The sequence below is a fragment of the Montipora capricornis genome, chromosome 2, assembly GCF_036669925.1.
Source record: "Montipora capricornis isolate CH-2021 chromosome 2, ASM3666992v2, whole genome shotgun sequence".
Lineage (NCBI taxonomy): Eukaryota > Metazoa > Cnidaria > Anthozoa > Scleractinia > Acroporidae > Montipora > Montipora capricornis.
The window spans coordinates 47402666-47425350 of record NC_090884.1 but is presented as its reverse complement, the minus strand read 5'-3'; the positions used below and the strand labels follow the sequence as shown (position 1 = coordinate 47425350).

At 38.5% G+C, this 22685-nt stretch overlaps 1 protein-coding gene and 1 long non-coding RNA gene across 5 annotated transcripts in view; both read left to right on the top strand.

The window, feature by feature from the left end:
* The window catches only part of LOC138025018 (endothelial differentiation-related factor 1-like), a 7436-nt gene extending 801 nt beyond the window's left edge, over positions 1-6635 (top strand). The window contains exons 2-6 of one of the 2 annotated variants that reach the window (XM_068872252.1): positions 1665-1716; positions 2228-2305; positions 3657-3739; positions 4430-4523; positions 6020-6635. In XM_068872252.1, coding sequence (XP_068728353.1) covers positions 1665-1716; positions 2228-2305; positions 3657-3739; positions 4430-4523; positions 6020-6084 — 372 coding nt within the window. In that variant the 3' untranslated portion in view covers positions 6085-6635. The remainder of the gene's footprint in view (positions 1-1664; positions 1717-2227; positions 2306-3656; positions 3740-4429; positions 4524-6019) is intronic. The other variant, XM_068872258.1, reaches the window with a different exon arrangement.
* Positions 6636-12008: 5373 nt separating this feature from the next.
* LOC138025033 (uncharacterized) lies at positions 12009-21115 on the top strand. 3 transcript variants are annotated; one of them, XR_011127126.1, is made up of 4 exons: positions 12009-12097; positions 15232-15285; positions 16038-16327; positions 19847-21115. It is a non-coding gene; the product is annotated as an uncharacterized lncRNA (long non-coding RNA). The 3 variants fall into 3 exon arrangements; XR_011127129.1 differs by lacking the exon at positions 12009-12097 and adding an exon at positions 12520-12639; XR_011127127.1 differs by lacking the exon at positions 12009-12097 and adding an exon at positions 13631-13649.
* Positions 21116-22685: the final 1570 nt, after the last annotated feature.

Genomic DNA, 22685 nt, shown 5'->3' with positions numbered 1-22685 from the left:
GCACCAGTGTCTCAAAAGAATATTATATACAGTGGAAGAAATAATATTATGAAGCATTATTATATGACTAGCTCAGTAAGCGGGCAAGATGAACCAAATCCCACGCTGTGATTGGCTACCTGAGCGGGCAAGATGGAGCGATACTGCCCGCTCGGGATTTCTCGCTTGGTCCCGCAAGATCAAAGATCATTTTTTGGTGTTTTAAGTCATATAATAAATCCTTTATTGACCGAGCTTGTTCTGTCAAGATGGCTGGATATTGGCCTCGCTCTTTTTTTGCCTGTTTATGGACCTCGACTACGTCACGGGCTATAAACACAAAGAACTTGGCCAATATCCGGCCATCTTGACCTCACGCTTGATCAATAACCCATATATTTTGCCCCCTCAGGATTTCTTGCTGGGTCCTGCAAGATCAAAGATCATTTTGTGGTGTTTTATTCTCTATGATAAATCCTTTATTGACCAAGCTTGTTCTGTCAAGATGGCTGGATATTGGCCTCGTTCTTTTTTTGTGTGTTTATGGACCTCGACCACAAACACGCAAAAAAAGAGCTTGGCCAATATCCAGCCATCTTGACCTCACGCTTGGTCAACAACCCAGAGAAGTCGGCTACTTTGTTCCTTAAATTGACAGATCCTTTCTTTCAAATTAAATTAATTTTGACGATGTGAACAGTTGGCTGCTCTGTTCAAACCAGTTACCAACTGTGTTTCAGTGATAAAAAAGCTTAATAAGAAAGTAATAACAAGGATAACTAACAACAACCCCCCAGAAGAGGGATGGGGTATGCAAACAAATAGGCAAAGACTGGACACAGAAACAATTTATGACATTACTTAAGAAACAGTCTTCAAACCATGACAGAAATGCAAACACTGTTGGGATGATTCTGACCATTTCCGAAGAATTTAAGAACCTTAAAGCGATTGAAGCCGCTCATGCAATTTATTTGCACTGCACAATTTACAGAGTTACAATTAACATATAACAATAAATTAAATACGTAGTCAGTAGCTGGTGACCCAAAATAACGTACAAAGCCATGTGAAAGCTATTAAAACTTGTTGGGAGACTATTATTCTTAATGTTAACAAAGTTCAATAATTGCATTGAACCACATTATAAAAAAGTGGGAACAGAAGCCCAATGTCTGGTCTAGGTATTGGTTAAAGTATTATAATAGCTATAGGTTTTTCTTGCTTTTGTTTTGGAAAAAAAGAAAAATTGTGCAAATAGTTTTTGGCACTCTATCAGGATTTTGTCTTTAAAATTAATTGTTGCTCAAGTGTGCTGCTCAGAGTTGACTGAGTTCTTGGAGTTACATAAGGTCTGGATACAAGCAGGGTTGTCCATTGCAAAGTTGTTTTCTCCAAAGACATTTTAATAATTTAAATTGTATCGTAAAATATGCAGAGGATCAATTGGAAAGGCAATGAAATAATATTGAAATTAGAGAGTACAGGTGAATTTGAAAGCTACCATGTTGAGAAGTTGTATCTTTGCTGAGGTGTTGCCACAACTTGGACCAAGTCTCTCCCGGCATTTTCTCAACTTCAGAGTCAACATCCAGTGGAAAGAAGGCAGTTTTCAGGAAGAATCCACCTCTATTCAAAGACTTCTCTTAATGATTGCTTTTTGAATAATATCTTTTGCTTTACAGGCTGTTGCTTCAGCTCAAAGACATGGTGTAGCTGTTGAAACTACACAAAAATGTAAGGTGGTGGTAAGAGAAAGATTCCAAGGTCTTGTAAGGGCAACTTGTGAGAGAAAAGTTTGTTGCAGCTTCCTTACTTTATAAAGAATAAATTTGGTCAACCCGTATAAGACTAAAGGTGCTGTTATACACGGCAATTTTTCTTGCATTGAACTCGTCTTGCATTTTCGTTACAACAAAAGTTCTTACATTGCAAAACAAGTTGCTTGATGGTTATTACACTAGGCAACATATCTTGCAACTTGTCTTGTTTTTGATGATCACATGAGGTTAAAGAAAGATTTTCATTGGCCAGTGCTGCAAACCGTTGCATCACAAGTTGTAGGACAGATGTTACAGTGTGCAAATTATGATTGAAATATTAGTTTGGAGCAGACCAGGAGTAGATGTTTTTCCTGCCCCTAAAAGTAATGTAGGAGAAACAGGGCAATCTGCTCATTCTGAGAATTTGGCATTAACCATCAAAAGTGGCACTCTTGGTTGATGGTGTTGAATTATTTCCATTTTAGATGGTGCAGGGGGCAACAAACAGCATTCTGCACACAAGGATTCTGCTAAACTTGACCGAGAGACAGAAGAATTACACCGTAAGTGTTACACTGTGCATAAAGAAATGAATGTCCCGTTGTCACTGTGTACAGTTTGTACCTCATTCATAGGGCCAATTTGCACGGTACAATTATTGTTGCATGCGGCAAGCTTACGACAGGCCCACAACATGACTTACAATAATTGTTGCAGCGTTTTAAAACATGAATTGTTTAAAATACTACAATTTTTTTTCCGACGTACACAACAAGACGAGGTGTAGGCCTGTCGAAAGCTTGTCTCATGCAACAAAAATCTTACCGTGTAAATCAGCCCTTAAAATTGTGTTTTTTCGAAGACTAATTTGCTTGACAACACATCACTCCACTGACCTGTGGGAGTAAAATGGAGGTTGCCTATTTACTGAGTTAGGATTTCGAGTTAGATTTCTGGTTGGATTTTCCAGTTGGATTTTCCAGTTGGATTTTCCAGTTGGGTTTTCCAGTTGGGTTTTCCAGTTGGGTTTTCCAGTTGGCTTTTGCCTTGGTTAGTGTTTGTACAATGTCGACTGCAGACCAGGGATAAAATGCAGACAGTTATAATGTAACTGTTGAAAAGGCCCAAACTTTTTAGAAGTCATTGAGAAGTGCTAACACATAAGAAAAGGGGAGGGATGCTCGTCATCTCGCTTAGGGCTATAAAATCTGGATTGTGGTATCACTTAAGGTGTTCTGGGCAAAACGCAATCATATATGGCTGTGAAGGTCTCCTTTTGGGTTGCGCGTGAAGAAATATAAAAGTGTATCTTTACACTTTTATATTTCTTCACGTAGGTGAAAGTATTAGATGATAAAGTCTTTGCCATCAGTAAAAGACTGTATTTTTTATATATCCCTAACCCTAACTGTAACCTAACCGTCACCCCCCCCCCCCCCTCCCCCGGGCTAACCCTAACCCTAACCAGGCTAACCCTAACCTAAATATTGTTTCATGCCTCATTAGGCCTAAGGTTAGCACTTCTAAAGGGTTTGGGCTTTTTTAGCAGTGACATTATAACCTTAGTCTGCATTTTACCCCTGGTCTGCAGTCTACATTTTACACTCAACCAAGTCGAAAACCAACTTGAAAATCGAACTTGAAAGTCCAACTCGAAATCCAGCTGGAAAACCCAACCGGAAAATCCAACTTGGAATCCAACTCGAAAATCCAACTGGAAAACCCAACTGGAAAATCCAACTCGAAAATCCAACTCGAAAATCCAACTCGAAAATCCAACTCGAAATCCAACTCGAAATCCTAACTCAACAATAACTAGTCTGTCTCAGTAAAATGTGCTTTTGATGATGTTTTCTAATTTGTGATGAACAAGTAGAGTGTACAGTAATGTTTGTCTTTCTATTTGTTTGACAGATGACAAAGTTTCCCTTGACGTTGGTAAGCTCATTCAGCAGGGAAGAGTGGAGAAGAAATTAACACAGAAGGACTTATCAGCAGTAAGCTTAATTTTGAACAGCATGTGAACGTTTAGCAAGATATTAAAAAATACTCACACAAAGCATTCATGGGGTTACTGTTTTACAGCTTGAAATGAGGCTGTAAAACAGCAAAATTATTTTATTGAAAATAAAGTTGGGAAGATTAACAATGATCCAAAGGGTCTTAATTTAGGAAAAAGTGAGGTAAAGTTCCTGTGATTTAGCTTAGAAGCTAAGTGCACGTCCACCATGTGCAAAATCTTTTTCATGAACCTTCGTGAAATGATCCAATTTTCTGCTATGAGGTGAGCATGCTCAGAAAAAAATCCAAGTGTGCCAAACAGAAATCAAACTTGTAACTGTTAACTGTTGATAACTCATTAAGACATATTACTTCTGAGCTAAAGGAAATTCATGGGAGCTGAAGCCAGTAGCCCTTTCACATCTAAACTGGCCCCCACTGGCAAGTAAAATTGTATGGTATTAGACATGTAGTAAGCTCTCTAGTTGTCACTCAGTCTCTTAGGAGGGAAAGTTGCAACCTAAGCAATCACACTCTAATTTCGTTTCGTGCTCCTTAACTGAATTTGTTTGGGCTTCTTTTTTAAGTACTGTAGACCTGTACAAGTCGTAGTTGCTTTTATTGCACTTACCTGTAGGCTTATTAATTTATTGTGATTCAATTTTTTTTTAAAATTGTGTTAATAGAAAATAAATGAAAAGCCGCAAGTGATTATGGATTACGAGTCTGGTAAAGCTATTCCAAATAATCAGATCCTCAGCAAAATTGAGCGTGCACTAGGTAAGAATCGAGGACAGCAGTCGTTTTATTGTTACAAGCAAAAGTCATTTGGAGATCCTGGCTTGTTTGCTCTTGGTACAGATATGCATGTGCTAAATTATGGAACCACAACTGGCTTAACTGGAATGTATGGTACCTTAAATGTTTGAATGAAACTAATATTGTCGTCTTTTGTTTAGAATGACTTGGCTGATCTGAGTCTGTTAAGTTCTCCCTATTTGCACACTTATGTCCAGAAAATCTTCATAATTAGATGCATGCCCAGTTTTGACTTCCAACGTCCCTTTAAACATGAAGATGGACTATAAAAGGGGCGCTTCACACACTGCTTTTGTTCGAATTTATTCATTTCAAGCACAACTGGTTAATTATCCAAGATGGTGATCAACAAACAGCAACACAGAGAGGGAAAGTCCAAAAAGATATTTTTAGCACGAAGAAAAGGGACGGGGGATTTTAAAAAAAGAACGACATAACATTTTATGACATATTACGGACACTTTGCTGTAAGGGACCTTCTTATTGAACAAATTATCACAGAGCTCTCGGTTGCATCCACGGTTGATTGATAAATCATTTGCATGTCACATTGTGCCTAAGGCACCATGCCTTTTATAGAGCGTCTTCGTGTTTGTGTCCCTTTTGGTCTAAGCCTTTGCTACCTCTTTCCAACAATGAGGTATTGGTAAAGGTTAGCATTATTTTTAGCTTGGGTTATATGCAGCTGTTAAATATTTATTTGGGGAGCAGCATTTGGGGAACACTGTGTGGCGTTTATTGTCTGTATTCCAATTCACGAGTGATGTTGAAGTTGTGGAGAAGAGCAACTGGACACTTCCTGACACTTAATGAAATCTGTGTGCATCTACTGGTAATTAGGGACATTCCTGGATGTATCTGTATTTGTGAAAAGTCTGCCCACATGGAGAAATTTTAGAACCATGAATTGAATGAATTTGTTATGCCATATGTTGTGTCTTTTGGGGTCAAATCAGGTGAACCATCGTTCTTAACATTCCACCCAATGAGAAAATCTTGTCCAGAAGGTCTGCATGTTTGGACAAAAAACAAAAAGGTGGTCTAGTGTTTGCCTTTGCTGGCAAAGATGACAGCTATCAAGTTCGATGATTTTATCTCTGCAAAGACTAGCTTTGGTTGGCAAGATGTGATGCACAATTTGGAACTTGGCAAGTGTTGCATCTTTGATCACCTTGAAGGGAATGCTGTCATTCGTTTTTATTGTTTGTTTATCTAAATTCGCCTGTTACATCAGTTTCACTGCTGCAGGAGGTTGGAACTTTTTAGAAACAATAATTTATGAAAGAGAACCCTTTTTCAAGAAAGTGATAGTTTTTGCATAAAGCTGATGATGAAAAAATGTCATCGTTTCTGCAACTGTACAAATAACCAACAGTGCAAGTTACATGATGTATAGTGTTGCAGAATATTACAAATGTTGTACTATTGAATGAATCGTGCGGTGTTCTTTTTTGCAGGTATCAAGCTACGTGGGAAAGATAAAGGCAAGCCGCTTTTTTCTGGTGGCAAGGGGAAGAAGTGACATGCAAGAAAAATACTAAGGTCAAATCTCTCCTTGCCAAAGTAATATCAGAACTGTTTACATCACTAGAAACAGAATGCCGTCTACAGATATGGTGTTATCATCTCGTGCCACGCCATGACCACCAGGCAAACGTAATCGTTTTTTGAGTGCTTTTGACATCTTCGCTGTGACCTTTTTCCGTGTTCACTTCAGGTCTATTGGCACAAGGAGCCTTCTTCGTTGACGACTTTCCATCGTAGCCATGAGCAAGGGTTCAGTGAAAGGGGCAGTGGTCAAGTCTTGACTGTCCCTAACAAACATGACAAGTCAGGAAGGAAAATAAATCATATCATTGTTCGGTTGTAACACTGAGAAGCCATTACAGAATAGTTGTCTAGCACTTGTCAAAATCATTCTTATGAAAGATTATTGTCTGTTGGCCATGTTTTTCATCCAGATAAAAGACACTACGGGGACTTATTTAAAGGCAATAATGGCAAAAACGTTTCTAGTAAGATCTTGTTAACATAGCCAAAACTTTGAAAGCAGTAAAATTCTTTTTTCTTTTATTTGAAGACCTCAATTTGGAGTAATTTGGATTGTTATTGCGAAGCTATTGCCTGCCATTCATGCTGTGAACTCCTAGGGAGCTACTGTAAGTCGTTTATCTAGGTCCTGAATGGATAATGTGTCCCGCTGGTCAGCGGGTTTTACCAAGTCATGCATCTGAAAACTAACAAATGCCACTATAGATGTTAAAGGTGTATTTAACAGTAATGCACCCGTGGGAAGAATGGGAAAATAGTTCCTTGGTTGCTGGCTATTGCTAATACCCTTACACTAAGGCTACCACTAAGGGCGCGTTCGATTGACCCTATGCCGGAATAAGAATACGTGGCGTGGTGATTAAAACGGTATGTTTGGCGCATTTCGAAGCAGCAAGGATAATAAAAATATGTTTAAAGTAGCATTTTAGCCGATGTTTGACATATTTAACGTGAATCTCCGTAAAAAAAGAAGGATTGCTAACTTACATTCCAGCGGCTTTCGGTCTAACACCTGATTTGCATGACTAACAAATTCAGAAGAGACATCTGGTGGCTTTAATTTCACAGACTTCAAAATCTTGCTCTTGCTTAGGAAAAGTGTAGCATGTCAGATCGTAAATTCCATCAGGAATGACGGATTTCGCACTTTATGCGCGCAATTCATTCTGTTTGACCGGGATATGTACTTTAAGGTTCTTTTACTTCAAGAGCAATCTGCACATTTGGACACCAAATGCTGGCCTTCATTGGTAGATCGTTTCGATTAAGGGTGCGTTCGATTGACCGTATTCCGGAATAGGAATACATGGAATATAAGTTAAAAATCCTTCGTTTTACGGAGATTCACGTTAAAATTGTCAAACATCGGCAAAAATGCTATTTTTAACAGATTTTTGTTATCCTTGCCCCGTGGGGAGAGACTAACAGCTTTACTTCACTTCACGGTTCAAATTTAATTTATTCGTCCTTGACGGTGGACTGCGGCTCACTCAAACAAACTAACGGTTGCTCGCAGTGGTTCCCCTCTCGGGAAGCGTAGGAGAAACCAACTGCTCGCGGTAAGAGAACGTGTAGTCTTGTTATAACAATTTCACTGTCAATGGCGGCTCAAAGAGATGAGCGTTGCTTTGTTGTAACATAACTCGTCTTGTTTACTTGCAGCCACTACCTCAATTCGCTTTGTTGGTCAAACCAGTGTACAAAGTGTAATTACTCCGAGGGAAACAAATTGTTGGCGTGAAGATTGTTTAATTTTTAGCAATAATCGTTTGGGAAAAGGAAGTCAAACGTCGGTTGGCAAAAATGTGAAATTCCCTCTTACCTTGGAAAACTTTCAGGCTAAATTTTGTGGCCCCTCTTTGTATTTTTTCGTGAGCATCATATTGTAATCTCAATATTTCCGATTCAGAAATGCGAAACGCGAGTTCACGCCGGCCATTTTTTTTTGGTTTGGATCACGCGTTATCGTTTTCTCGAGGTGTCCGTCTATCTTAAGAACAGCTTTTTCCGCCCAGTATTGTGCCTTTTAGCCAATCAACGCACAATATCTGCCCTTACGTCACAAATACATAAATTAATCTTGTAACAATCATGGATTGGTGAAGTGTGGCAGTGTCAAAAACCAGTTTGAACACAACATTATAAAACAATTAGGATAGTACGCGCACTCTCATTGGTCAATAGCCGTGTTTAGGTGAGAGTATGTAAACACGGCTGTAACATCACAAGAATTTTGATTGTGTCTCGGGTTGCATAACTGTGGAGAATTCTCCCACACGTGATACAATTTGACCTTTGCTGGAGGCCCTCGCACGACATCGAGGCGAGTGGAACCACCCCTAAAATTGCACCCCACCCAGAAAGAAGCGACACGAATAGTATGCGTTCTCCAAACGTCAAATGCAACAATAAACAAGAGGCTACGGGTAGCCTACACTCTGTTCGAAAGATTTTTAGCCGATTTCCTTTAAAGTTCGCAATATTTCAGTGTTTTTTTTTATGTTACATTCTTGGTTAATATCGTTGTTTTTCTGTTTACTCTGATTTATGCTCAGTCCGCCGTCGTTATCGCATATCAGAGTTTCATATCCAGTTTAATTCCGTTGTACAAAGTCCACATTCCTTGACCTGATTAACGTTAGAGTTACAGTCAAGCTGTGTTACTTGTGATTAGTTGTTTTGAAATTTTGAACCGAGTATTCAAATCTGCGTGCCAGTTTTGAACTTTGCTCTCGAGATCTAAATTCCCGTGGAATATTTCCTTGATATATCGAAAATAGTTAGCTATGAACTTTCGTTTTATTATAAAATAAACGATGTTTGAAAAGTGAAATCTATTTCAAGCGTTTGATAAATTAATGTTCAACTATTGTGCATTTTTCGTAGCAACTTTCAGAAAGATCTTCAAGATTCCATTCAAATCTCGGAAAGTTCCTTTCAGTCTTGTCGGGATACCGGTCACGCTTGACATAGCTTGACTGCAAGTGCGATCGTAGAATAGTTGTTCACATTAACGCAATGTCAATGTTCACATTAATACTATTGTTAACGGCATTGATTGCATTCAGTAAACGGATCCGTTAAGCCTGGTTTACACTGCGACACAAGCATAAGCATAAGCATGACGAAGTTCACACTTGTTGCATAAGCATAAGAAAAGTGACATACACAAGCGCAGTTACCTCCAGGCAAGAAACTCGCAGGAGAATGAGACAAGCCACGTTCCAAAATGGCGGATGTGTATGTTGCTCCGGTTTACACAGCTATTAACGACAAAAGCATAAGCATTAGAAAATGGAAACGATACCTTTTTCTTATGCTTATGCTTATGCTCATGTCGCAGTGTAAAACAGGCTTTACAAGTTTCTACAATGTGCTACTGTGGCCAAAAAAATTCAATTCTTATTTTTCTTTGGATTTAAATCTTATGTTAACTAAATACTAAGTGACCAAAGTTTTAAGCCTTCATTTCAAAAAGATACTTCTTTATTTTAACGGGAATTTTCCTTTTGAATGGTCCGCCATTACTAACTTTAAGATCTTGATAGAGTTGGATCGAGGAGAAAATGACGTCAAAGACTCACTAGTTTAAGGATGCGTTCGATTGACCGTATTCCGGAATAGGAATACATGGAATATAATTTAAAAATCCTTCGTTTTTACGGAGATTCCCATTAAAATTGTCAAACATCTGCTAAAATGCCATTTCAAACATACTTTAATTGTTCTTGCTGCTTTGAAACGCGCCAAACATACCGTTTTAATCATCACTCCGCATATTCTTATTTAGGAATAGGGTCAATCGAACGCGTCCTAAGAATGGAATGCGTGTGCACGCGGCAGCATTAATATGCAGCACGGGAGTTTTGGGCTTTTAGACTTAAAAGGGTTGTAAGACCTGGATGAAAAACATCAAAGAACGGTTAGGACACACCTATAATGGATGTGTAAGAGGAACGGAAGATCGGAACAGCTGGAGATCCATGATAGCCGACCTACTTCTCGTAGATGGCACTTGATGATGATGAGACTTTTAAACTCGGCTTTTGCATATATAATAAGCTGCATGACGTCACTTTTCCCTGGATCCAACTATCTGAAGTCCAATCGGTCAGGTTTGAACGTGAGTATTGGCAAAACTTACACTCAAAGTAAACGGCCTTTGGATAAAAGTCAAAGCTCAAAATTTTGTCAGTCAGGTACCGGTGTTAATTAAGCAACACATTTTCAAAATCTGAAGGAAAAAAGTAAGGATACAGTGGCACTTAATATACTGATCGACTTACGAAATGGTGAGATGTGTTATCGCGAGATGTGTGAGTTATCGTGAGATGTGTTATCGCGAGGGCTGTACTGAAGAATATTGGCCTAAGGTCCGTTAGCCTGTTCCAGGCTCCCACATAGTCGGGAAAACGAAAACAACTGCGTGCCCCCACTCATTTTTCGCACGCATTTTTTTTCTCTTTCCCTACTATCTGGGAGCCTGGAACAGGCTAAAGGTCCGTACAAAAAAGGACCGACTTTGAAAGGTAACCTTTTACATGTCAAACTAAATTCCGCTCGCTATAGTTGTACTGTTGTGACGAAAACATTAAATTTTCCTGTTTTTTAGAACTTTCTGTATTTCAACTTGAATTTTCCGAGAGAGAGAGTGTTTCCATGGTAATGGTCCGTACTGTAAAATTCCGACCAAATAGCAGCCAATTAGAATGCTCCGTTTTGCCTGAGAATTACTTGCGTAAGTAAGTAACTTTATGTCACTTCCGAGTTCATGTCTGCCTCCTCATCAAAGCGAGTCTAAGTACGAAGTCTTTCTTATGAAATTAGTTTTCATTCATAGTAAAGTAGAATTAATTACCATCACAAAAACTTTGCACTTAGACTCGCTTTGAAGAGGAGGCGGATATGAACTCGGAAATGGCCTATTACAGTTGTATGAGGACAGCGTCATTCGTTTGAGATTTTTTCTAAACAGTGAAAGCGATTCTGTAGTTCTCAAGTTATCAGGCAATGATATACTTTGTTCTTCGAACACATGAATGGACGGATCGATTCCTGTGTTTAGCCTCGTGGTACCTTTTTCACAAAGTGAAGGAATCAATAAGCTTCATAAGCTGATAGAGCGGTTTTCAATTGAGTGTCGAAAGTAATTAGATAATTACTTTGGTTTATGATTACTTCACTCAGTGATTGGTTCAAAGTTCTCGCGCCATTTTTTCAACCAATCAGAAGTGAAACCAAAACCAATCGTGGCTCACGCGTGCACATTTTCCCGCGCTTTGTGTCGGCTATATGTAATTACTTCGAGTTTTGATTGGTTTGCGTGATTGTCTCAGTCCTTTTTGATTGGCCAAAGTAATTACTTTGGTTTTGGTTTTACGACACTCAATTGAAACTCGCTCTAACGTGGGTATCAATTAAATGACAAGGCGTAGATTCCTGTGTTTAGCCTCGTGGTACCTTTTTTCACAAAGTGAAGGAATCAGTAAGCTTCATAAGCTGATAACGTGGGTATCAATTAAATGACAAGGCGTAGATAACAAAAATACAATGTTTCATGCAAATTTAAGAAGCTGTCGCACACGTGATGCCGTGACAAGCGCCGTATTCGAAACGAGGCAAAAAGATGTCGGATCGATTCCTGGATTTAGTCCAACCTCGTCCCCAGGGCACTTTTCCCTGCTTTGGGTGGCCGCCAGAGACAGCTTTTACTTTTTTCTTTTTATTTGCTACCACAAGTCCTGGGACAGAGTGGTCAAAATAGAGGATAATACTTCATTTAAGGCAAAGTGACAATGAAGAATAATCCTTCATTTGAGGAAGAGCTCGTGTTACCCTCCCGCAATGACTCGTGCCCGGCCTCCTAAGAGCTATGGAGGCCATTTGGCACTGGGGAGACCTAAGGACGAAGTAATTTCGACCTCCCCACCTACATACGGGTTTTCGCACATTCATTTCGACCAAGTATTATTCGTTTTTGTAAGGTAAGTGTGGCGTGTTGTATGTTCTTTTCCTCCTATTAGAACATTAGGTAAATATACGTATTGTTTTATTTGCTGCTTTCCAATTTGGCAGAAAATAATTTTTATCTACTAGATAAAATCGCAACATGTTGTAATTTCATTCCCGATCTGTTGTTCGGTTTCGAATGTGTTCTGATTTCGCAACGTTGCAATGTACTCGCGTGTGTCCATACACCGCTTTAAAACAGAGAAATTGAGCAGGAAAATTGAAAGTTAAGGCTTGATGTGAAACTTCGTGTGCTAATATTCAGGCTACGGACGTTTTACCCGACATTAATCGTGAACTGTTTGGGAAAACCGGTCACATCGCTGTCGGAGCATCACGTCGTCACCTCGCACGATCTATATTTACCTCGCCCGTTTTCTTTCAAATACAAGGTTAGATAAAAGTGTTATGTGACTAAGGACTTTTAAAACACGGCGGACTATACCGTTTTGGTTGGGTTACCGTATACACAGGTTAGATGTATCTTCGTTAGGGAGATTTCAACACTCGTTTGCCGGTAGGAATTTGTTTCCTTTATACATTGTGACACGCCCTCAAAGTCACGCAAGATAAAACAAACGATGTTTTTTTTCGTTCGGAGAAAGATTAAGTTACATTTTCGTTCTTGAAACTTTCATTGGTATTCTAGAAAAAAAAAATCTAGAGGGGTTATCTGGCAACCCGGCAAGGCTTTCTAGGCAAGGCATGCGTATTTTAAATATTGGAACGATTTCCGTACAGGAAATTTAATATGCACGCAGAAGAAATCAATTATGCATTTGCACTGTTTAGTTGTTTTGAAGAACGATACAAGTACTTTACATGTACCAAACTTATCGATTACATACATGTCTAACTTGCACTTATTGAATGAAGGAAAATAGATTTCATTTTTCCCTCTCTTTCTCCCCATCTTCCTCTCCCTTTTTCTTTACCCACACCTCTTACACCTGGGGGTGGACTCCCATATAAAATGACGGGGGTGCTCGTAGGAAATTTTGAAAAGAACTCCTAAGAGGTACTAAGATCCTGTCTTGTGGGCGTGGCTTGAAACTTTTTTCACCTGTAAGAGGTACCAAATTGTGGGTTTTAATTACACAAAATCAAAAATTAGTTAATTGTCAAATGTCTCCTGTCATAAATTTTTGGTTCAATACCCTAAAAGGTACAGCTAAAGCTCCTGCTGTGGATCTTTTGAGGCTTAACATCCTAAGAGGTGCCAAAACCGCTTTTTTAACCCCTAAAAAGTACGACAAGAACCCCCATCCTTTTTATATGGGAGCAACCCCCTTCCTGGGCTCTTACAATGTTTGCTTCTTTTTGCTGCAGTACTTCTCTTCATTTTCGTTCATCCTATCTTTAGGTGTGCAAGATAAGTTTTGTTTTGAATTCTGGTTAAAAACTTTTTTGTTGCTTCCCATCCAAGGTTTCAACTTCATATGCATAAATGGACTTTATCATGGTCTCCCTTGCTGTTGCATCAAAACTCAAGATAAAAGCTCAAGATAAACCTGATTAACTCACACTGTAACTGTTGTTCAGAAAACTTTTCTTTTAATTTACAACCCTTTAAACAGACAGAACCTTTTAGAAGATCACTTGGACTTTTAGATCTAGGAAAACAATATTTGTGATAATTCTGACTAGTTTACAAAATCATGTAACTAATTAAAGTATCCATCTTTGGTTATCAAAATATGGAGTAGTCTTCGCAACACATTATCCTGAACAAGGGGACTCCCACATTGATACAGCAACCAGCAATGACATCTTTTGTATCTCAGAATAAATTGAATTATTATAACTGAAATCACTAAACTGTTTGCACCCCGAAAAAAATCGATCGCATTTGAATTTCAACTTGCTCACAAGACCATTTGGAGCGGCCCGATTTGTGATATGTCATTCTAGACTTGATGTGAGTGAGGCGGTGGGAAAATAAAGAAACAGACCATGGCTTGAGATGAATGTAAACAAGGAACTTTCCACTGTTTGGAAGTGATGTGAGTGAGCGGAGGGGGAGCTGTTTCAACAGAATTCTAGCCGGGAAAGTTTAGAGACAGGATTAAAGTACAAAAAGAGTGGTCTTACAGGTTCAAAAATATGGAAGACAGGTTTTGTCAAACATGCACCCCAAATTTACTTCTATCGTCACACGGCTAAGGGTCGACAGAAAAACCTGGAAGAGCCATGCAGAACTAGATTTGGTGCAACTGCTTATAAAAAGCAAACCATCAGTAAAGCAGGTAGTGTAAAGACTTGCATCCTTGACCAAAAAGAAAATAAAAATGTGATACTTGCGATAAAGTTCAATGTAAACAGTTAATGCTTTTTTGTTTCAAATTTCATGCTTGTAAAGCAAAATTGTATGGTTTAATACCAGTACAGTATCTACAAATTGTTCCCTGGAATCAATACCGAAGTCTCAATCCAATGATAACTTGAGTTTTTATCCCTTGTTGTTGTTTTGGTTGACGTAAATTCAAAGACAAATTCTCTGTGAAAATTATATGAATCTGCAACATAGCAATAATTTAATTATCATAATGTCAGTCGTGAAGAAAAATAAACTGTTTCTTTTAGTGATCAAAGTGATTTTAAGTACAGTAATGTTTCAAATAAATTAAAAGAAAACATCTGACATCTCTTCTCGCTTGTTGTTATCAGTCATTGCGGAACATCGAAGGCGAAACAAAACGTCTTCCATATTTTTGAAACTGTAAGACCACTTATTTTGTACTTTAATCCTATGTCTCTAAAACTTCCGCAGTAGAACTCTGTTGAAACATCTCCAGCGCTCAACTATCAGTGACCTCATATCATTTCCAAACACATTCATCTTAAGCCGTGGTCTGTTTCTTTATTTTCCCATGGCCTCGGTCACATCAAGAATGACATGTTGCAAATTGGGCCACTCCAAATGGTCACACGAGCGAGTCGAAATTCAAATGGGATTGATCATTTTTTTCGGGGTGCAAACAGTTTAGTGATTTCAGTAGTATGCTAAAGAAGTAGAGCAACCTTTGGTTACCGTCGCGGAAAGTTAATCCAAAACTATTTTCAGAACTACAGGAAAATGAGATTAACACACAGTTGTTTTAATTCACAGAAAAAGTGACGAATATTTGCTAAGAGTCTCCTTGCAGCTGGTTGGTTCAACATGGTAAGTGTTTGCTGAAGATTGCAAAAATATTTCTTACTTTGTTTGGACCCATTGTCTCATGAGCTTTCACCCATTGGCAAGTAAATTGTCTGATGTTGGACAGAGTAAATTCTTTTGGGTCTCACTCCCAGGAGTCAGTAGGTTAAAATGTTATTTCTATTAACTTCTTGTACCCTGTTATCCTTTCAAACTTTTGTTGTAATTTTGTGGATTTCAAGAGTCATCTTCAGTATAAAAACAGAATTTCAGTGAAGGTCGTGCATGATTACAACTGCTCAATGTGGGACACAGAGTCTCGTGTGCTTCCTTTCTTTCAAGGAACGTAAGTTCAAACTTGTTTGCACTAACATGCAAAGGTCCAAGATTAAGAAAGGTGCATCTTTTTTAGATTTTCTGGTGTGTTGATGACTTGCTATAAAATAATCATTGCTGTGTTGTGTTAAAATCTCTGGTTTGACCCATTCATGCAGCTCCCATTTACAAGTCTTGCACTCCCCAGGAGGGAGTGGGTTGAAAGGGTTGTAGTTTTTAAGTGGACCTAGATGTTGTTAACCCATCCACCCCTAAAGCGGTCCCCATTGACATCCTCTCCTAGAAGAAAAACAGAACTAACAAACTCCCATATTTGATATAAACCTCTAGAATCAAACCTGTACCATATTAAAGTCAGTGGTGTTAACACTATGTTGATCAAACACTTATCTGTTAGGACCATACATTTATTTTTTTAATAATCAGCATTTTTTTTTTAGGTAGGCACAGGTATCCCTGTATGTGATAGTTTCATAGAGGAGTACAGAAAGTTACAGATAAACCATGAAATTGGCTATCTCGTCCTGGGTATCCACAACCAAAGCATAATTGACATTGAGGAGCGTGGGGATCCATTTGAAAAGAAACCTGGAGCAGAGAAGAAAAACCAAGAGGTGTATGAAACTCTGATAAAGAGAATAACTTCCAGCTCAGACCCAAAGTTCGTTATCTTTGACTTCTGGGTTGACCAAAGGGGTACAGTAGGACAGAAGATAATTATGATTTCATGGTAAGAAGATAAACATTATTTAAATTAAACTAAAGGTTACTTGGGTGACTGAGGTTTGTGATATTGCTGTTGGTCCAAAGAACTGTACATGTACAATGGCAGTCAAGGAAGGAAAGTATTTTTTCCTTCTGAAAATAATGCCAGAAATTTTTTCCTGTATTTGCATTTTGGATGCCAGGAAAAAAACACTTGTCAGTCGGCCAGTCAGAGATTAAAAAGACTGAAAACAAGCCCAAATGCACTAAAAACATTGCAAAGATTTATGAATAGCAGTGGACTTGTTTTGTTCCATGTTACTTGACTTAAAAATGCCACAAAAATATTTTTTCTCTTTTTTTTTATTTTTTTTATTTTTCATTTTATTTTATTTTTTTGCGCAAATAAAATTGAGGAAATTGGTACAAGCATGTTTTGATTCATTTAAATCCTTGATTTTCTGTGACTTTTTAAAATGTTGAGGTCTAATCTTTAAAATTCTGCATATTTTGTGCATGGCAGAGTTTCATTGTCGTGTCTAATCAGGGTCTATTGAATGCCGTGACTTTAAATGCAGAATAGCAAACTTGTCGAGTACAAGAGAAGGTGCAGGAAATACTTAAATAATGCCAGTGTTGTGCATTACCATTGATTGTGGCAATGTGAGAAACTTTAAAGACTGCATTTTGAAACCTGCAACTCACACAAAAAGACCCCAAAAAAGCTTTCAAAGCGTCACTTAAAACTAATTTGTTTGAAGTCCTGCAAAATGAAGACTCTTACATGTATTTTGGTGTGGATATGATCTTAATATTGATAAAATGAAGCATTAATTCCCGTTTTCCCTCTCATCCCTTCATTTGTGCTACCTTAAAATACGGTACATTTTGGTACATTATTCATATAATTTGTATAACCTATGTTTTCTTTTAATCTTGCATATATTATATATTAGTATTATATTAAAACAGTGGACAACATTGAAGACATGCTCTGATTGGCTACTCATACTCCAAATATCCTTTGCTATTCGTCTCTGAGCAACTCACTGAGGATTTGCACCCGAAAACATTGTAATCATTGCAGGAATAAAATAATGAGTCAAAATCTTTTTTTTTTTTTTTGTGCTATATCATACATGTAGCAATGGTAATGGATTTATATAGTGCATTTCCTACATATGTATATATGCATATTCAAATGTGCTTTACAAGTTATGAATCTATGGGTGAGAACAGACCTCAGCGTATACAGCCACTGCTGGCAGCCGCTATCAGTCCGTTAGCAATTTGACCCAACCCATGAATGAATGAAATGAGACCTGACCACAACAACTGGAACTCCAGGCCCTACTCTTTGCGAATAGTTTGTGGGTTCTTTTACGTCCCACAGGGTGATGAACATTGAAAGGTTGTGAGGCGGGGCCTACAGTTTATCATCCTTGTCTGAGAAGACTTGAAATTCAAACCATTTGCAGTTGTCATCACAAAGGCAGCACTTTCTCCTCAGTTATGTGAAGTCCCCGAGTGTTGTTTTACAACACATTGTCCAAAGCGAAAATACCAAAGACTGTACTGTGCCACACACTTGTACAGGTGATGGAGATCAAAAACACCATTTGGTGTGGAAGGGTTAATAAACTTGAAGGAATATGAAAGGTGTTCTGCAAGAATGAAAATTCTGGTTTGGAAAGTGACTAGGAAACGTGAAGAGTTGTGAGGAGCTTTGAACAGAAGACTATTGACAAAGAATGTGACAATAAATACAACACACCTTTTTTGTCCTTAGTCTGATCATAAGGTAACAGACTTGACTATTAGAGGGTAATGTGAAGTGCTAGGTGTCTACCCATATAAACCATGTGAGTGTTATGGTTTACATGGGTAGAAATTAAAACTAGCACTTCACATTTCCCTCTAATAGTTAAGTCTGTTGAAATATAAGTGCTACAGGGCAAACGTTTGCAAAGACGTAACTATTCCTTGTACTTGATCATAAGGTCTCAAACTCATGAAATTATTCATACGGTTATAAGCCAATCGGAGTGCCCCATTTTGGTCAGGTGCATGTATCTTGAAAACCAATGAAAATCTAGATCAAGGTTACTCCAGTTCAAAAACTGATAAATGTAGTTGTTGTTGGCAATCCCTCTATCGAGTAAAATGTCTACTTGGTAAATAATCATTGTCAGTGTTCATTGCCAGTGTTCATTGTTACGTTTATGAGTGCGTTGGTGACTGTAGAGCCCGATTCTAGAAAAACATGTTTGTAGACAAATGGGGAATCTGAGATCCAGAGAGGTTGGAGCTGTGTCAACAGCCTGTTGTCTGATCAAGACACTTGAATTTTAATTAGCAACCTCAATAGACCTTATTCACGATGGCCGCCATGTTGGATTTGCGATTATCATGCAAATTAGCTACAGACTTTTGAGGGGCAAAAAACACAAGTTCGAGAGGTTATAACGAACATCTTACCCACACTGACGGGTCAGTGATGATTTCTTTCACGTTCATTGAATGTTTATCACCTACTAGTAAAATATAATGATTACACAAGTTACTTTGCATGACAATTTGAAAACCAACATGGCGGTTATCTTTACAACGTGGAAATTACAATTCTGGAAAGTTCCCTCGTGGAATGCAGCATTAAACAAGAGCATGTTACTTTAAATAAAAAGTGAAACTATTCCCGAAATAAATAATACTAAACAAGCAAAAACAACGTGTTTAAATTCCCCTACCCTATATTAGACCACCGGGATCTAAAATCGGTACTTTCATCTCCCTTTGCTGCTGGCATTCCCGAACTATTTTTAAAGCCTATTTGTTTTGTACTTTGTAGAAGGTGGAACAGCTTCATCAGCCAGCATTTGTTCCTCAGATGCACTTTTCGGCAACGACTCGGTTTTCCTTTCTTTTTCTCAGCCATAACCATCAAATGCAATTAAACACTGCTAACATGGCTTTCAAAATACAGGCAGAGACTTGCATGAGCTATTTACCATTCCCGCAGGAAATACATTAATTTTGCATAGTTTATGGCATTGTATTTTTAGGCGTGATTGAGAAGTCATGTCAAAAACTGGTGCTTCGTGTTTCATCAGGGGTTCCAAACACCTCGAGACAATAAAAGTACTCGGCCTGCGGATTCGTGCTTTTATCTGTTTCGAGGTGTTTGGAACCCCTGATGAAACGCGAAGCACGAGTTTTTGACATATTACGTAAGTTTGATCAGGGGCCATTGAGTGGCCACCACAATTCCTTTGGTGTCTGTAGAACAGAGTTAAAATCAGATAATAGATAAGAAAAGAAATCAATTCAGGAGCCTTTAGATTATGAACTCTGTTGTATTCTTATTTTTCTTTCACGTTTTTAGTTGTTGTTGTTTTTGTTTTCACGAGGGAGGGCACTCCTCGAGCTCCTTCATCTTTGTGTTGCCACGCTTGCAACTCGATATAGTTTAGTGCGCTCTGCTTCTTCAATTTAGAAAGGAAGCCAAACCCTTCAACGTGACAAGGTGCTATATATTTTATCTCAGGTGTCCTGATGACTGTAATCCAAAAGTAAAGATGATTCATGGAGCCTCAAGTGAAGATTTCAAGAAAAAAGTAGCCGGCCTAACAAAATATATTCATGCAACCACTGCAGATGAGCTGTCTCATAAATCTGTCTCTGAACAACTTCAAAGCAAGTCCTAGGCATTGTATTGTTCATTTTAATCTTTCTTTATTCATCTTTGCTAAATGCTTTGTAAACCGTTTCCATTATTTTAATTGGCTTAGATTGCAGTGTACAAAGCAAATTTCAAGAACAATGTCTCACAGAACAATAGTAACAAAATGGCCTTTGGTGACTTTCAGCTTGTATTTTTTGTGATCAACTTTTGGCAGTATTGTGGCATTGATTAAAAGTAGCAAATGGTGGTGCTAAATTCTGTTTCTGGCATATGTTACGGTTTATATTCAATATAGCTTGCAACAGTTCACTGATTTGGAATTCGGTTACAATTCATTGACAATCAAATGAATTATTAATAAACCATTCCTGTAGAGCCCAGTAGTTCCTTCGTAACCCCTTCAACAGTATTATTCACTAACCGTAACCCTAACCCAAATTTAGAGCAATGACACCTCCAATTTATTGGACCGTAGAATGTTTTAGAACGCATCCATTGACATCCAAGCTTAACGTTTTTGTTACACGAAAGTCAAATCTCAGTTTCAATTGCAATTCAGCCTGCAACTGGTTATTATGAGGTGCATTCTTTAAAAATCTATCATTCTAACATCATTGTTTAACCAGTTAAGTACAAAGAAACTCTTTGAATTCCTTGATCATCTAAAGTGGTCACCAAGAGTTTGGACTCGAGGAAGGCTGGATGCGTTATCAAAATAATATTTGACCAGAAACTGACAAAGTTCAAAGCTGTGTTACCCGGACTAGAAATGTCGAATGCTTCACCTGTGCAAAACGTATACCGTTTCTTTTATGGAGCTATTTGGTTCCTGTGAATTTGTTTTGTTGAACTGCAATATTATTAGATTTGTGTGTTCTATTATTTTGTGGATAAACTGCATTGTTTTTGCTCTCAATGTAAACTAGAATATATAGCAATAGATAATTAGGAGTTTATTGTATCCAGGTTTTTACGCATTGAATTAAAAGTACATTGTAGTTAGGTTTGGTGGTGAACGAATTGTTTAGTAGCTATATTTGGTTTAAGTTGTCTGTAACAATAAGCTAATCAGCGTTTGGCTAATTTGAATGTTGAATGATGCATAACAAAAATAAAATGTCAGAAATAGTCGTCCTGCGTACTTTTTTGCGGGTTTTGCACACGTCCCAGAATCTGGCCGGCCAAAGCAGGGTTTTCGTTTGAGGGTGGATGCCGGACGTTTCCCATTCCATATCTGGTACTTTGAAGCCAATATTTGAGGGGTTTGTTTTATTTTACTAAACCTACTTTATAAAGAGAATTTGAGTGAACTCCAGCTTTGCCTGGGAAACTGATTCTTGGGTTCTAGAAACACTGGAAACAGCGTTTCTGAGTGTTCTTTTAAAAAAATTTCCTGAGGGGACATTCCCCCCTAGGTAGCTCGCGCCTTCGGCGCTCGTAAGACGCTTAAAAATGCAACGTCCAGTGCACTCAGAAATATGTCCGCTACTTTACAAAACTGTCGAAAACCGTGCCAAAGTATGGTGGATACTTCATGATTAATACACGACAAGCGCAGTTGCACTACTTGTCGATAGCTTTATTCCGTGGATAAGTCACAATCTAACCTGCGATCAAGCGTACTTTTCTTGAGACAGGGCGCTAAAAAGTACGCCGTACCTTTTCCCACCATGTCTAAGGAAAAGTACGCCTGATCGCAGGTTAGTCACAATCCTACCTGTTTAATAGGCCATTTCCGAGTTTAACTCTGCCTCCTCTTCAAAGCGAGTCAAAGTGCGAAGTTTTTCTTATGATAATTAGTTTTCATTCATGTGTAAAGTAGAACTAATTACCATCACAAAAACTTCGCACTTAGACTCGCTTTGAGGAGGAGGCAGACATGAACTCGGAAATGGCCTATTCGTGCAAGATTTCATTATTTGACCGTGTGAATAAGCACATCGAAGTGTACGGAAGCTTTTGCCATCGTTCAACGTGGAGTATATTTTATGCTCAGAATAGTGACTTTTCCGTTGGATAAAAATGTCTAGCGTTCCTCCCGCACGAACGGAAGAAACGTAATTAAGCCTCAAGGACGTCCGCGGCGTGTGGGGCGTTAAAGTTGCCCGTCCTTTCAACAATAGGCCACTTACAATGTTCCCAAGAGAAAATAACAACAATGCTTGCGCAAAATTTTGGAGGGCAAACAAACAGTATTATGGTATTTTTAAAAGTGGCCTTTGCGAACCAGCAAGGCATCTGCGAGGGGAAAAACAAAAGAGGGGATTGGGCACGGGGGTTTTCGGGTGTGTGAGCGCGTGAGGAAGGAAATGAACGCCTGTCGTTTGACCCGGCTGTTTTTCTGTCTTATAGTGCTTGTTCATTGAATGCAACAAATGTATTTATCATTCAGCTGTATTAGTTATTGTACAAAACACGCACGAAACGAGTACAAATATTCCACGATATTGTACAGTTATTTGTGCACTTGGTTCTTGTACGGTAGAGAACCGGTTTGACTAGTTTAGTTGCTGATGTTGCCCCGCACGCACAAATCTCTCACATGTTTACAATTCATTTGCTAAAAATTTAGTGCAAAAAAGTTGGACTGAATAAATAGCTTATTAGGTGTTTTAGTGTGCAGTATCGCTAATTGTGTCTACTCGTTGTTTGTATTTGACTCGCCCTAGCGGGCTCGTCAAAATACAGCACAACTCGTAAA